Source organism: Protopterus annectens, chromosome 3.part0 (assembly GCF_019279795.1).
Source record: "Protopterus annectens isolate FY-2018-M chromosome 3.part0, PAN1.0, whole genome shotgun sequence".
Taxonomy (NCBI): Eukaryota; Metazoa; Chordata; order Ceratodontiformes; family Protopteridae; genus Protopterus; species Protopterus annectens.
In genome coordinates, this window is record NC_056731.1 from 1883561112 (window position 1) to 1883575334 (window position 14223).

Sequence of the window (14223 nt, forward strand, 5' to 3'; positions counted from 1 at the left end):
GTTTGAGCAACCAGAGTACCAGCATGCAAGTATGTAGTCAGTCATTTAGTTAGATAGTTCGCTTAAGTTTAATGTTCCTGCCATCTGTCCTGATGTATTTGTATACAATAAACTACTTAAATGAAAACCCAAGCCTCAACATCTTCTTAATACACATAAGAAGAGCGACAAAAAGTACTGGAAACTAATACATAAAAAATAGTAAGCAGAGGTATATAAGTAATCAGCACATATATTTCAACAGAATAGCAGTATTCAGCAGCAACAGCAGCATGTAAAAAGCTATGAAACATATTTGGAAATGATAGGAGAGAAAAGGAGGAAATTGAGGATGAGTATTAAGAGGTAATGGAATGTTTTAGGACAGGTAGGAGGAAGAAGAGGGAAAGGTAGATGTCAAGGAGGAGATTTTGGACCAATAGCTAAGGGTACCATGTTGCAATGAAAAGGAACTAGAAAGAGTAGGACGCTCATCATCCAGGAGTTGTGTATGTACACAGCCAGATATCTTTTAGGTATTCTCTTGTTTGTTCTTTAAAAGAGTTGGTGTTTACTGTGTTTCTCAGAGACAGAGGAAGAGAGTTCCAAATTTTGACCAGGAAAGAGGAGTACAGAGAGTCACCAGCTGAATTGTTAGCTTTTGTAACAGCTAATAACACTTTGTCAGTGGATCTCAGATGTCTACTTGGGTTATAAAGCTGGAGAATATTTTTCAAACTAGGGCATTTGTCTAGATGATAGATGAGTTTATGAGAAGTGGCTAGTTGCAAAAGTGTAAGGTAATGCCTTAGCGCTAACCATGTTTTTTTTTTAATGGCCAGACAGCGATGTGCCCTATAATGATGACTGGTGTCAAATCTTGCCACCTTATTACAGCACTGCTCTAGGAGTGAAAGTTGAGTGGATTGTAGGTTAATCAAAGCAGGAGCAACACAGAGTAGTGTAGGGATGAGAAGGAGTTGAGTAATACCTTTTCTGGCATTATCTGTGAGGTATTGTGGGACTCTATAAGGAGTACTTAGCTTCTGGTCGGTGTTTTTTACTGTTTGTTTTATCTGATGCTCAAATTTTTAAATTTCAACAGTGACTTAGAAGCTTAGCTTGACTTAATAGTTCTATGTTGGTTTGTTAAAGGGAGCGATAATGAAATTAATTTTGTTAAAAATATTTTTTATTTTAAGATATACCATTGTAATTCTATTAAACTTGTTCTTCTAAGATCTCTATTTTCTTTTACTTTTTCTTTTGAACATGACAATATAATTTCACTGAACATGAATACTACATAAATACGTCATAAACAAATGTTATTCTTTCACATGCTTTATAAATCACAACCACATAATGCATTAACACAGGAGAATCATTGAAGTTGAGAACTGGACACATATTTGTAAAACATGTTTACAATACTGGACAAATATAGATAAAATGGATTAAATAACTGTTGCAGCTCAAATACATAGGAACAAATTTGGAATTGCTATCTTTATTAAAAATCATCTAACATCAGCATCACAATATGATCTCATAGGAGGATTATGTTACTTAACATTCAAAGGGAATAGAATCAATAATCCCACACTCATTTTAAACATATACATATTTATCTTTTCACATCCTATTTTGTAATCATTATAAAACTTAAATAAACCTAAAATTGCTGTATTACAGTTGTAGGAGAATGGCAGTTTTAGATCCCAAATAGACAGACTATCTAATGATAAACTTTACAATGACAATGTCTCAAAAATACAAAACTGTTTTAAAATCTTTTAATACTTAGTAGATCCATACAAACTCTTACATCTAGATAACCTTTAGTTTACTTTCTACTCTACTTTAAGTAATTCTTAGTTTTTTTACAGAATCCTTTTTTTTGGTTTCTGAATAGTTATCTCCTACTATAAGTAAGGTTACAATAGGAACCCAATTTCTCTTTTGACTACTCTGTTGGAGCAGCTGTTTTCTAAAGTTTGACTATTTTACCAAAGCGGTTAAAGTAAGGTTGTAATTAGGCAGCGAACCCAGCAATGTTAGATATGCATCAGGTGCCAGAAACAGTTAATTTGACTCTCATTTCCTTAAATAGCATGATACTTAAACTAAATTTGACCATTTTACTGAAAGCTGAGTTAGAGAGAAAACTAAATTTGACCACTTTACTGAAAGCTGAGTTAGAGAGACAACTCATAAATCTGGTATATTTTACATAAAACAAAAACATATAGAGAAACAGAAATGGTAAAGAAAATAAAATCTCCAGAATAATCACATATTATAAACTACAGTACAGAAAGGCACTCCCTTGAAAGAGTTAGGAAGTGAGTTGAATATTATCTTTAACTCCCAACTGCCTTGGTTAGAGTCAAAAATGATTGCTAAGAATTCTGAGTGGGTTCAATCACTTTCAAATGTTAGTAAGGATTATACAAGATTGCTAAATCCAACATTGCCACTTTATTCAAAGCTGAGATAGTTCTAAGCTATACATCCATATTAGAACAACTTAGAAATGTGTATTATGAAACATGTGAACATTATCCAATAATCAAGGACTGGTATAAGATACTGAAGATTATATGAATGTACTAATCCTTCATCTTTGTACAGTCTGAAAGTTTGCCATGTTACCAGGCAGAGGTGTTAAGGACTGCAGAAATAAGGTTAAGCTCTGATAATACGGAAAATATACAAATTCACTTTACAGAATATTTAGGAAAGTGTTAAATATTGACATGCAATTTTATACTGGAAGATTATTTTCAGGGTTTTGCACATGGTAAAGTTCCGACAGTTTTTTCTTCTGTACTGTGGTGCTGCGGTAGCATTGTTGCCTCACAGTAAGATGTTGTCCTGTTCGATTCTCAGCTAAAGCGTCTTCTGTGTGGAGACATGCGTGAATGGGCGTACCTTCGTTGAAGGTTGTGCGTCAGAGCTGGCAACTCGGCACGTAAAAAATCTACTGCCAATCATTAGCGGACCAGAGTTCCGCTGTGGCAACCCCTAACCGGGAAAAGCCGAAAGACACAACAACTGTTTTTGCTCCATACCTAGTAACCATCAAGATTCCCTCAATCAGATAGGTCACTCTCCAAGGCCAATCATCAGTCAGACAAACACGAGGGTGCTTTATGCTCTTAATGGCAAATCCAACAATAATAGCATATTTAATTATGGCCCAAGTCCTTGCCTTGTAATGAAAGACATGCTTGTATTACCACAAAGACCACCTATGCTCCTATATCAGCACAAGCACGTCTCACCATGTGCCAGGAGCTACAATCACTGGCTTGATCTGGCATACCCACATATTCTCTGCACCACCTGCCAACATCATGGCGAGACTCTGTCATTACAGCGACAGAACCAGCCAGGCAAGAACCACAGTCTCTCCCCCCAGGGCAGGCATGTCCATACACCATGTCTGCATTGCCAAGCATCTGAGGCACTATTCAAAGGCGGGTTGCTTGGGTTGTACTAAAGGCTTTATTGCCATATGCCACCAGTGTAAGCAAAGTCCCAACAGTTTCTATACTCTATGAAAGGAGCTCCAGATAGCTGGAGTGTTACTTAGCTATGCTTCACCAGCACACCTAGAGAAGACTTTGAAGAACTTTAAGGCTGTACCAGTTACAAATATCAAGGTAAGGCAAGCCTAAGATGAATTTGTAACAAGATTTATGTGCAATTAGTTCTGCTAATTATGCTGAGCCATGAAAGTTTTTTTTAAGTCTATAAAGTGAAGGGCTTAGTATGCATGGCCACTGGAAAAATTTGCTACCCAGTTTATTTAGGTACACAAAGGTTTTTAAATGTGTTTTAAAGTGTTTGGTGAAGGTTTTTTAATGTGTTTGGTGAAGATTTTTAATGTGTTTTAATGTATTTGGTAATTTTTTTAATGTGTTTCATAACAGACCTTGTTAGTAGCAAACTGTCAAACAGAAGCTGAAGAAAAAGCATTGGATAAGTAACAGCAGACTTGGTTTCAATGGTGCGGTATCCCATAGTTCTAAAGGCATACCTCTCAATGTCTTAGAGCAGGAAATCTGGACAAAGCCATAAATAAAAGTGGAACAAAGGCTCAAAAATATGGACAATTTTTAAATATTGCTCTTACAAGCTTAGAAAGTTGACAGAATAATAGGTTTTGCATTAGCATGAATTTTCTGATGGATATGAAGTCTGAAACTCAAATGTGAGTCATTATTTTCTAACTTAAATCTGTAATGATTTACCACTGATCTGCCAGAAAAAAACACAATTTTATGAAAAACGGACCAAAAATATGAGGCCAAATTCTGTACAGTTGAGAGGTATATCTACAGGGCACTCCAAGTACCTGACTAACTTTTCATGTCGCTGGCTTGATGTGAAGGTCAAATGTCAGGTTTTCAGGAATCACACCTAAGGATTTGGGGGACAATACCATTTCAGTGACAGTGCCATCATCTGCTGCAACTGTGACCAGATCATAGCTCAGGGTTTCCCAGGATCACTACCTTTGCTCTCCATGCATACAATGACACTGTCTCTAAGAACTGTCTAGAATTGTTTTTTTCTCCTAGTGATGCCAAGGTATGTGCTGTTACAGCAGAATCACAAACATACTCAAACAGTTCTGTATTTCCACAGTAAAAAAATAAACTGATGGTAACAAAAGTAACCAAGGGTGGCTCAGAACGGACGCCTGAACTACAGCTGTTCAATTATCTTGGTGTGAATATAACACTTTACAATTTGACCCTTTGCGGTTGACCTTAAAGGTAACTACAAGATATGAAAGTACGAACTCAAAATGCCACAGTTTTTAAACCTTTGAATCAGCACTGAGTGCTTCATGATATCAGGTGCATTGTATAAGTCTATGACGACTGCAGTAACTCAGACAACTTTATTAAGACATGTCCTTAAGTAGTGTGGTATATGTTATTCATTTATAATTTCTTAATGTGGCTCTACCACTTCATGAGCATTGCAGCTATGAAAATGGGGAATTAAGAACCAAAATATTGTAACAAACAGCTGTCTGTGTACGGAAACTTCATTGTTTATTAGTTAGCTCACTTGCTGTTCATTTCCTAGCCTTCTTTCTTTCACTGCTTGCTTACTATGGTTAGTAGAGTTAACAATCACTGAAGCTGCTCATCTGCATTTCCTGTACATGTTACTACCACTCTCACCGAGCTGACTGCTTTCTTGTTTTTTTTTTTTAACTAGGTAAGACACACTTATCTAAGTGCCTTGTATATGATCGCATTCAATGCAAGTGGAGTCAAAACCAAGGATTACCAGGATGAAGCTTATTAACGTCACAGACAGCCGTAATCCTTCATATTATAATGCTATACAACACTTCCTCCCAGGTTTGCTGCATTTTTTCAGGATATTCTCTACTGAACAGACACTGCAAGATTCCTAACAAGTCATCCACATTTGCTGAGTCTCCCAACCTCTAAAGCTTCAAATATGACCCAAATAAAAAGAGCACACACCTCATTATTCGGAACATCTTATATAAACATAACAATGATGGGTCCAGAACTGGACACTGTGTGTTTAGTCAATAAAGGACAATGAAAAGTGCTAATTACTTATATTACTGTCTTAACTGTGGACTTTAACCCTCAATGTTCAGCTCTACAGGCAGAGTTTTGACCAGCCTACCTCTCAAATCTGATGTGCTGCCACCAGCACCTGACACCAGTAATGGTTCTCTTCAGATCCTGGGACTATAGCACTGACAGCAGTTGAGAAGTCCCACATAATTCCCGTAATATCTGAAGAAATGCTACAAAAAGATGAGGGAACTAAGAAGGGAAATGGGTGCTGCAATGGAGTAAAAATGAATCCGACTGTAAAGCAAGTGCTTATCCCATTCCTTGAATCCGACTGTAAGTGCTTATCCCATTCCTTGAATCCGACTGTAATGTAAGTGCTTATCTCATTCCTTGAATCCGACTGTAATGTAAGTGCTTATCCCATTCCTTGAATCCGACTGTAATGTAAGTGCTTATCCCATTCCTTGAATCAGACTGTAAGTGCTTATCCCATTCCTTGAATCTGACTGTAATGTAAGTGCTTATCCCATTCCTTGAATCAGACTGTAATGTAAGTGCGTATCCCATTCCTTGAATCAGACTGTAAGTGCTTATCTCATTCCTTGAATCCGACTGTAATGTAAGTGCGTATCCCATTCCTTGAATCAGACTGTAAGTGCTTATCCCATTCCTTGAATCCGACTGTAATGTAAGTGCTTATGCCATTCCTTGAATCCGACTGTAATGTAAGTGCTTATCTCATTCCTTGAATCCGACTGTAATGTAAGTGTGTATCCCATTCCTTGAATCAGACTGTAAGTGCGTATCCCATTCCTTGAATCAGACTGTAAGTGCTTATCCCATTCCTTGAATCAGACTGTAATGTAAGTGCTTATCCCATTCCTTGAATCTGACTGTAATGTAATTGTGTATCCCATCCCTTAAAATTGCTTTCAGTTAATTTTTGCAGTGGTATTTATAAACATTCTGCTTCTCTACATCACATCACTCCATTTATGTGTCTAATACATTTTTTTTATTTTATTTTGCATTGCTTAGTTCTTATTTACCAGGAACTGCACAGGATACACACAAATGTGGCTGACAGAAAACTAAAAAGTACTACTGTGACAATGATTTACTTAAGGGCACAGTTATACATACGCCTCCTATGTTCCCTGTGCTCCTAACTAACTTAATTAACTGTCACCAAATAAACAAGACAAGCTCATCACTGTTGATGTTCAGTCTTCTAGGACTGTATTTCCATTAATCCAGCTGCAATTAAGCAAATAATTACGAAACCAAATTTCCAAGCACTACCCAGGCAACTATATTAATGATATGATAGGAAAGCAGTAACAAGAGATATGGTACAAGGCTGGGCAATGCTCAATGCTAGCAGCTTAAACAAGAGAATCCACACTCTACAAGCTCTCCTCACTCTGGAGAATGACGTCATCTGTGCTGTTAATGAGACTTGGTTTAAAGCCGCTGAAACTACTCTGGTAGTGGAAAGCTACAGTGCCTTCCACACATTTAGACCAACAGCAGCACAGACAGGGTCTAAAGATGGAGATGTCTTGATTTACATTAGCAGCATATACAACTATAGGTTGGTTAAACATTGTAATACCCTGGAGGTCATCCATGGTTTAGCCTCCATAGGCAAGGTTTCTTATCATGTCCTGGCCAGCTACAGGTCACCCTCTATAAGCCAAAAGCTCACAACTTTTACCTAGACATACTAGAGTCACTCATCATCCAAACATATAGCCTATTCATAGGAGACTTTGACTACCCGTCTAAAGACTGGAAAACCTACGCTGCCTCTAACAAACAAGCAAAATGTTTCCTGGACTTCATCAATGCAAACAGCCTGGACCAGATAGTATGCTCTCCAATGAGAAGATCAACATATTGGAACTAGTACTCATCAATATGGGAGAGTGTTGTATCCACCCCCCCACCCCCCGTGTCATGTCCCCATTGGTGAAGTTGGGCCATAAAGTTTTCTCCCTTGCAATAAAAATCAACCCAGAAAATGCAACTAAACCCGTAACAATTAGTAGCTATCTAAAGCAAACTACAAACTACTAAGCTACAGTTTGCCAAAATTCACAGTTTCCCAAACCCTGAGAACACAGCTACCTATGCAGAATTATTTACAGTAACCATGTACAAACATGAAAATGGCTGCACTTAGCCTGCTGTACTTACCAGAAGCAAGCCCAGATCTAACACCAAAAACAGACAACACTGGTGGAATCCTTACTTTAACAGGCTACATAACAAAATATAAAGTCAAGGCCAAAATCAGAAAGAGCAACTCTCATAGAGACAAGAGTTCCCTGATTCAACTAAACAAGAAACTAAGATGTCTAATAAAGCCCAACAAGGCCAATTACGAGATCAGGATAGCCTCCCAGGCTAAGGATAATCATAAGGCTTTCTTCAGCTGTCAGGAACCTTAAAGATAATACTCAGCAGTGTGCAGAACCGGTGTTATGGCACAGCCTTCACTGACTGGGGTGACATAGCAAATCTACTGGCTGATAAATGCAGCTCTAACTTCACCCCAACTAACTGTGAAATTCCCTCTAGTATATCCCCCAATTGTCAACAGGGAACTGGTCCTGGATGCACTAACCAAGACCAAAAACATCACTCCAGTGGGCACTGACAATATCCATGGTTGCCTCCTACGTATGACCTAGCAGGACCATTTGAGACACTCTTCAATTACAGCCTCAAAACATTATAAGCCAGGTGAATGGAGGGCCGAAAAAAGTCATCCTTCTTCATAAGGGTGGACCATCAACTAATCCCAGGAACTACAAACCCATCAGTCTGACAAGTCTAGTATGCAAAGCCATGGAACGAATTATCATGGAAATATTCGAGGACATTGCCAACGTATATATACTGGACCCATCCCATTTTGGCATTGTTAAGGGAAGGTCTTGTCTACTTAACATGATAAACTTCTTTGACAGGGTCAGTATGGCTATATATGAGGGGAAAATGGTGAATATTGCCTTCCCTGACCTGGCCAAGGCATTCAATACAATACCCCACTTAGGTATTGTTAACAATGTCTTATAACTAGGCATAAGTCCATACATAACACACTGTAAAGACCTTGGTGGCCATTAGTCTAGTGTAAACCTATGAACCTATAAAACAGTATGACATACACAGTGTGAAGTCAACCAGACAAACAAGCCTAGAGCTAGTTTACATCAAATAGAATGCTGCCTGAATAGAAGCAACAAAAGCGATTAATCTTCTACGATACAAATGCAAATGCCATTCACACCTAATAACATAGTATGGAATGTCTGAGGCAGTGTACAGTCCAGACTGACTATAAGAAACACAAAGCATGTTACACTTGTAACAGAATAATTTGCTGATTCATTAGCTACAACAGAAATGGGTTTATTTTCAGAACCGATGTAATTACAAACAAGAGTATATTATTACTGAGGGTAAAGTGTTTGGTCAATAAAGCACAATAAAAAATGCTAGTTAAACAGACTTCTGCCATTAGCAGTGATACAGCTATTTTGACTACAGAATATGCCTTCCATAATACAATAGCATGAGTATATCCTTTGTAGTGAGTATAGTGGTGCATTTATTTGGATGTACCACACTACAGTATTCAGTGCTTGTTTATACCATGATAGCCATGTTATCATACATATATATATATATATATATATATATATATATATATATATATATATATATATATATATTTTTTTTTTTTTTTTTTTTTTTGGGGGGTGGGGGTCAGATGCCTCTTTTCACATGAGTAACGTCTTGTTAAATGACTTTCTCAGAATCAAATGGTAGGCAGAGAATGGGAATCAAACCCGGGACCAAAGGATTATATTTCTTAGCAGTTTGCAGCTTAAATCCTTTGTTCCTCATTAACAGCTATTTTTCTATGTTGCACATTTTTTATTGTAACATTTACTTTATGAACTATTTTACTGTTTGCCTCATGACTCAGGACAGCTGAAAAAAAGTTCACTGGGCTAAATTAAACAACACAATTATCAAACAATAAATACAAATCAAATAGTAATATTTGTTTTGTGCGCTCAAGGAAGCTCTGAAAAAAGCATGTAGTTCAATGAAACTATTTAGCAAATAAATCAACATTACATTTGTTGTTTTACTTTTGAAGACTGCTTGTGATATCTTTATGTTCTGAAAAATACAATATGATTTTATTTCCAAAACTTATTAACCTTACCATGAGTGACTTATATTTCAGTGCAGCAGTTCTGAAATAGATAAAAATTCACAATCCACACAATCAGTTTCCACCATCCTAGGTGTGGATATTCAAAAAATAAAACAAGAAAATAAAAAAATAAATCACTACTACTGTTCACAATGTAACTAGAACAAATTACATCAGATTCCCTCAGACAATGAACGGCCCTTGCAGAGGCTTATTTATTCACAAATAGAAGCAGCTGCTGTCCTGCAGTGCTTAAAATTTGAACAACAAAGGATATTTATCCATGAAAAAATCAATTCCTGCTGCAGATCTCTGTACACTTCTTGTTCCTCACCTCCAGATGCATCTTTCTTTATTTCAGCCTTTAGCAGCACAAACTGTGGTTTTCAGGGAAAATGAAGGCAGCTGCTGCAGTTTAGAATTAACAGTAAAAAACACAGTCTCTGTACTTTGAAGATCAGAGAAGGAACAGGTCCGTTTACAGTTCAAAGAATAATCCACTCTGTTATGACATTAATTTACAGTCACAGCTAAACATGTTTCCTGTTTTGCCCACAATAAAACACTCCGCCAATGATTAGAGAGCTATATCACATTTCCTGTGTTACATATAAAAGTCCCTGCAAAAACGAGCAGTAACACTTCTGTTTCTGTCAAATGCTTCTCCTTTATGGTTACATGAATTCAAAAGCTACATCAGGAAGGAAATGCAATAAAAATTAAGCTAATGTTTTTGTGTATCCATTTTCAGCTTAACATTGCCTGATGTTCATTTTATTTGTCTGCTCTCTTTACTGTGTGCTAGGTTTATTTGCTTACACATGCTGATAAAATATGCCTACATCTAATCAGTTAAGAACATAGGTTAGTTTGAAGTTAACCCCTGTCCATGTTTATACAGGACGGTTCCTTTCTGGAAGCTGCGGGAAAAAAATAAATAAATAAATAAACGTAGAATGGCAAATTTTCTGATATTTTTTTAGCACAGAATATATTTTTCCTAATTCCCTCTAATACACTTATATAAAGCAATTATTTTGTATCTGGAACACCGTGATATTATATTAAACAATTCAAACAATTTAACTTATGCAGTTGCACACTGTTTTGGTAGCTCAGCCTTAAATGAAGTGCTTTACACCTTCAGAGTACAGGGGGTTGTAGGTTCAAATACTTATTTGCATACTTTTTGCCTATTAGCTAGTATAGAGGACTAAAGCTCTGACTTGTTAATGTGCTGTTACCTGATTCACTGGTACAGGGTTTGAGTCTTCTGACTTTCATTTGCCTGCTGTGTGACCTTGGGCAAGTTATTTAACCAGACAGTGTTCTGTGGTAATTGGTCTACTGGACTGCATGCCTAGTAATTACCAATGAACCTAACCGTGAGATTTAATTTTGGCAAAAAAGAAGAAAAAAATGAATGCCACTCATGTACACTGGTTGTGGGTACGGTTTCTTCTGCAGAATCTGACATTTTCATATAAATGTTCCAATTTTAGCATTTTGAAAAGGTGGAAACCCTAAATTAACACACTAAGCCATAGTTACCATTTAGCTATCCTTTATTTGTAGCTTAGGTTTTATGCTACTGTGCATCTCAGGTAGACATTTCAGTTCATTCAAACTATTGTTTCCCTTTGTACTCTGAAAAACGTTTAATACATTTTAATGGAGCAAGCCCATAGCTTCTGTATATGAGGAAAACAAATACATTTACATTCACTAAAAGAATGTACTGTATTAGCCTGGGATCTAGCACATTTAAATTGAAATCCACTAGGTCTATTTCAGAAAAATTATAATCTGTAGAACTATAATATATTCACCTCCCCCACAAATCTAGTGTCTGTTGGGGAGTTTGTAAGCACAATAGATTGTCTGTTGGATTTTAAAATGTTATAGTTGGGACAAAAAGCTGTCGCTAACACATAACTCAGGGCTTGTTAGTTATAACATGTAAAGGTATTTCAGATGAACTCTGCTTGAAGTTTTATAATTCTAGCATTACCATCTTCTGTTACTGGACAACACCTGTGGTCACTCATCTGTCCATATCTCATAATATATCTGGTATCCTGCTGCTAGAGTTGTAGTGGTCATTCATCCTTCTTGTATAATGACCCTGGTCAATCATTCACCGTGATGGCTATTACAAGTTACTTCTACACTGGAACAAGTATGAGCCATCCATCCTTTCTGTGGTACGGCCTTGATCATCAGGCACTCTATTAAAGGCTTTCCTTCTGGCAATGTGTTCTAGAATCAGGTTGCTTATCCTATGTGCTGCTTCGATAGTTTTTGTCCCATGACATCAGCAGTTTCATCCTGAAGATAACTTGGCCTGCTTGTATTTTATCTGTTCTGTAGTCTTAGCTAACACACACTACCCCACAACAAAATTCCTCTGTGACTTTTCATTCTTATGCTGAATATGTGCGCTATGCATCTGTGGTATCAGACTATCAAATCCAAATGACACTTTCTATTCCACATTAGTAATAACGGTAGGTGTTTCCTTGTACCTGTACAATCTACAGTTCTGTTAAGGGAAAAATAAACTATTTTTTATGTTGCAATGGTTTATTATCTATGTGAATGACATGCATAGACTTGTCCAAAGCATTCTGCCAAGTCAGTTGTGGTTGAAAAGTGGTGCACGGACAAAAATGCATTATACTCCTCAGCTTAACTAATGTCTTAGGCTCTTATCATGTAAACCAAAGTCCACAGTCAGTCACACTGCATTTGAGCGATTCACTTTTTGCAAAGTTTTTCTTTTCAGAGGTATATTATTCCATGTACACAATCCCTAGCCAGTTAGAATATGAATCTGCTACAATTACAATTAGGAGTACATAATTCATGAAAGGACCTCTAAAATCTATATGATTGTGCTGAGAATAAAGGTCATTCCTAGTTGTATAGGGGAGCGTCTGATGGCCTATTTTGAACCATCTGACATCTAAAACAATCCTTGGCCAACTTTTTTATTTGCTTGAGGCTATGTCACAAAACTTCATTGTTCCTATTTTTCTGTAACCATCATATATAGTGGTTATACCAATAAAAACATATTTTCTCTACAATTGCCACTCCAAGTCAAGACAAAAAGTACCTCAGTGCACACATAACTGCTCATTTCTCACTGGAAAGACAGGGTGCAGCAGAATTACCTCTGGATCACCCTTTTCTACAATTTCATACTCTTATGACAGTACTGTCCTGTTTATTGTTTCCCTGCGGAAGTTGTCATTCATCATTTTAACCGCTCAGCAAGCGACATATAGTATCCATCTAGTGGGTTAGTAATACTGGTTTCTTCAGTTTTTCTTGTGTTAGCCCAGACATTCCATTAGTATTATTATGTTATACTGCTTGGTTCCTTTGTACTCTGTCATATTCATAGCTTCCTAATAATGGGAACTAGTGTTGCAGTGATTTGTGGTGCCTCCTTTTGGGATTAAATACAGATGAGAGAAGAGTGATCCATGATTGACACTTTTACATTGCCCAGACCAGGCTAAGGACTTTTCTCTCAGTTTGGCCTTCATTCCATTTGGCTTTTGTCATTCATCATGAAGTAGATGTGATAGATCTCATCATATCAAGTTTGGAAGTAATGTTATAAAATGGTGCTAATCCCATAATGTAAACCATAACATGCTATCTGAACAGGTGTAAGCACTTGATCTGAAATGATCACTTTTCTGGCAAGAAGCCTTATTTCCAAATTTCTGACTATTTCCTTAAAGAAATATTCTGCGGCAACATACCCAAATGATGTAGGATTGTTAAGAGGCATGATAACAAACTGTGGGAATAATTCATCAGTCCTAAATACAGCTACAGCACATTTTAGGCCTAGGTGCTTTTAATGCAGTCTCAGTCGTATCTAATGATTACCAATGCCTGTATTGTTAGTTACATGCCACCCATCCAGTTTCCATTTTCTAAACTACCTGTCTTAGTAAGGGCCAGGGTGGTATTAAGCTGAGCAGGGCAAACCTGACTTCCTTGTCCCCATCAACAGACTGCAGCTCACCTTTCTTTCTTTCTTTCTTATCAAGCCACTTCTCAAAAAAATCTCTCTTCCTTAAAACCTCAGCCCACCAAATCTGTAGATTTGTTACCCTACCTACATAATAAACATCAGTGCTTCATTCCCCTCAACAGTTAAATAACTTCCTACCAAAAACATTGTGTTTCTGTAATGATCCTTTATCTTTAAACTGCTTAATTTGTACACTTGTTCTTCACTAGCCAGTGAGCTAACCCCTTCTTCTCCCTATGAGGGCTCAGATCCCACACCAGTAATGCTATAGTTTTAAGGGCCCAAAACAAGCTCACCTTAACGGATCAATTATTTCTTGTATTGGCCCAAATACCTGTGTTTCCCTTCCCCCTTGTCTGAGATCTCAAACT

At 37.1% G+C, this 14223-nt stretch overlaps 1 protein-coding gene across 2 annotated transcripts in view; it reads right to left on the reverse strand.

Moving 5' to 3' along the window:
- Window positions 1-10338, reverse strand: part of LOC122797156 (zinc finger protein 850-like) — a 127107-nt gene extending 116769 nt beyond the window's left edge. For both annotated transcript variants that reach the window (XM_044065966.1, XM_044065964.1), the window contains exon 1: window positions 10133-10338. In XM_044065966.1, the coding sequence (XP_043921901.1) occupies window positions 10133-10144 (12 nt within the window). In that variant the 5' untranslated portion in view covers window positions 10145-10338. The remainder of the gene's footprint in view (window positions 1-10132) is intronic.
- Between the last annotated feature and the right edge of the window lie 3885 nt (window positions 10339-14223).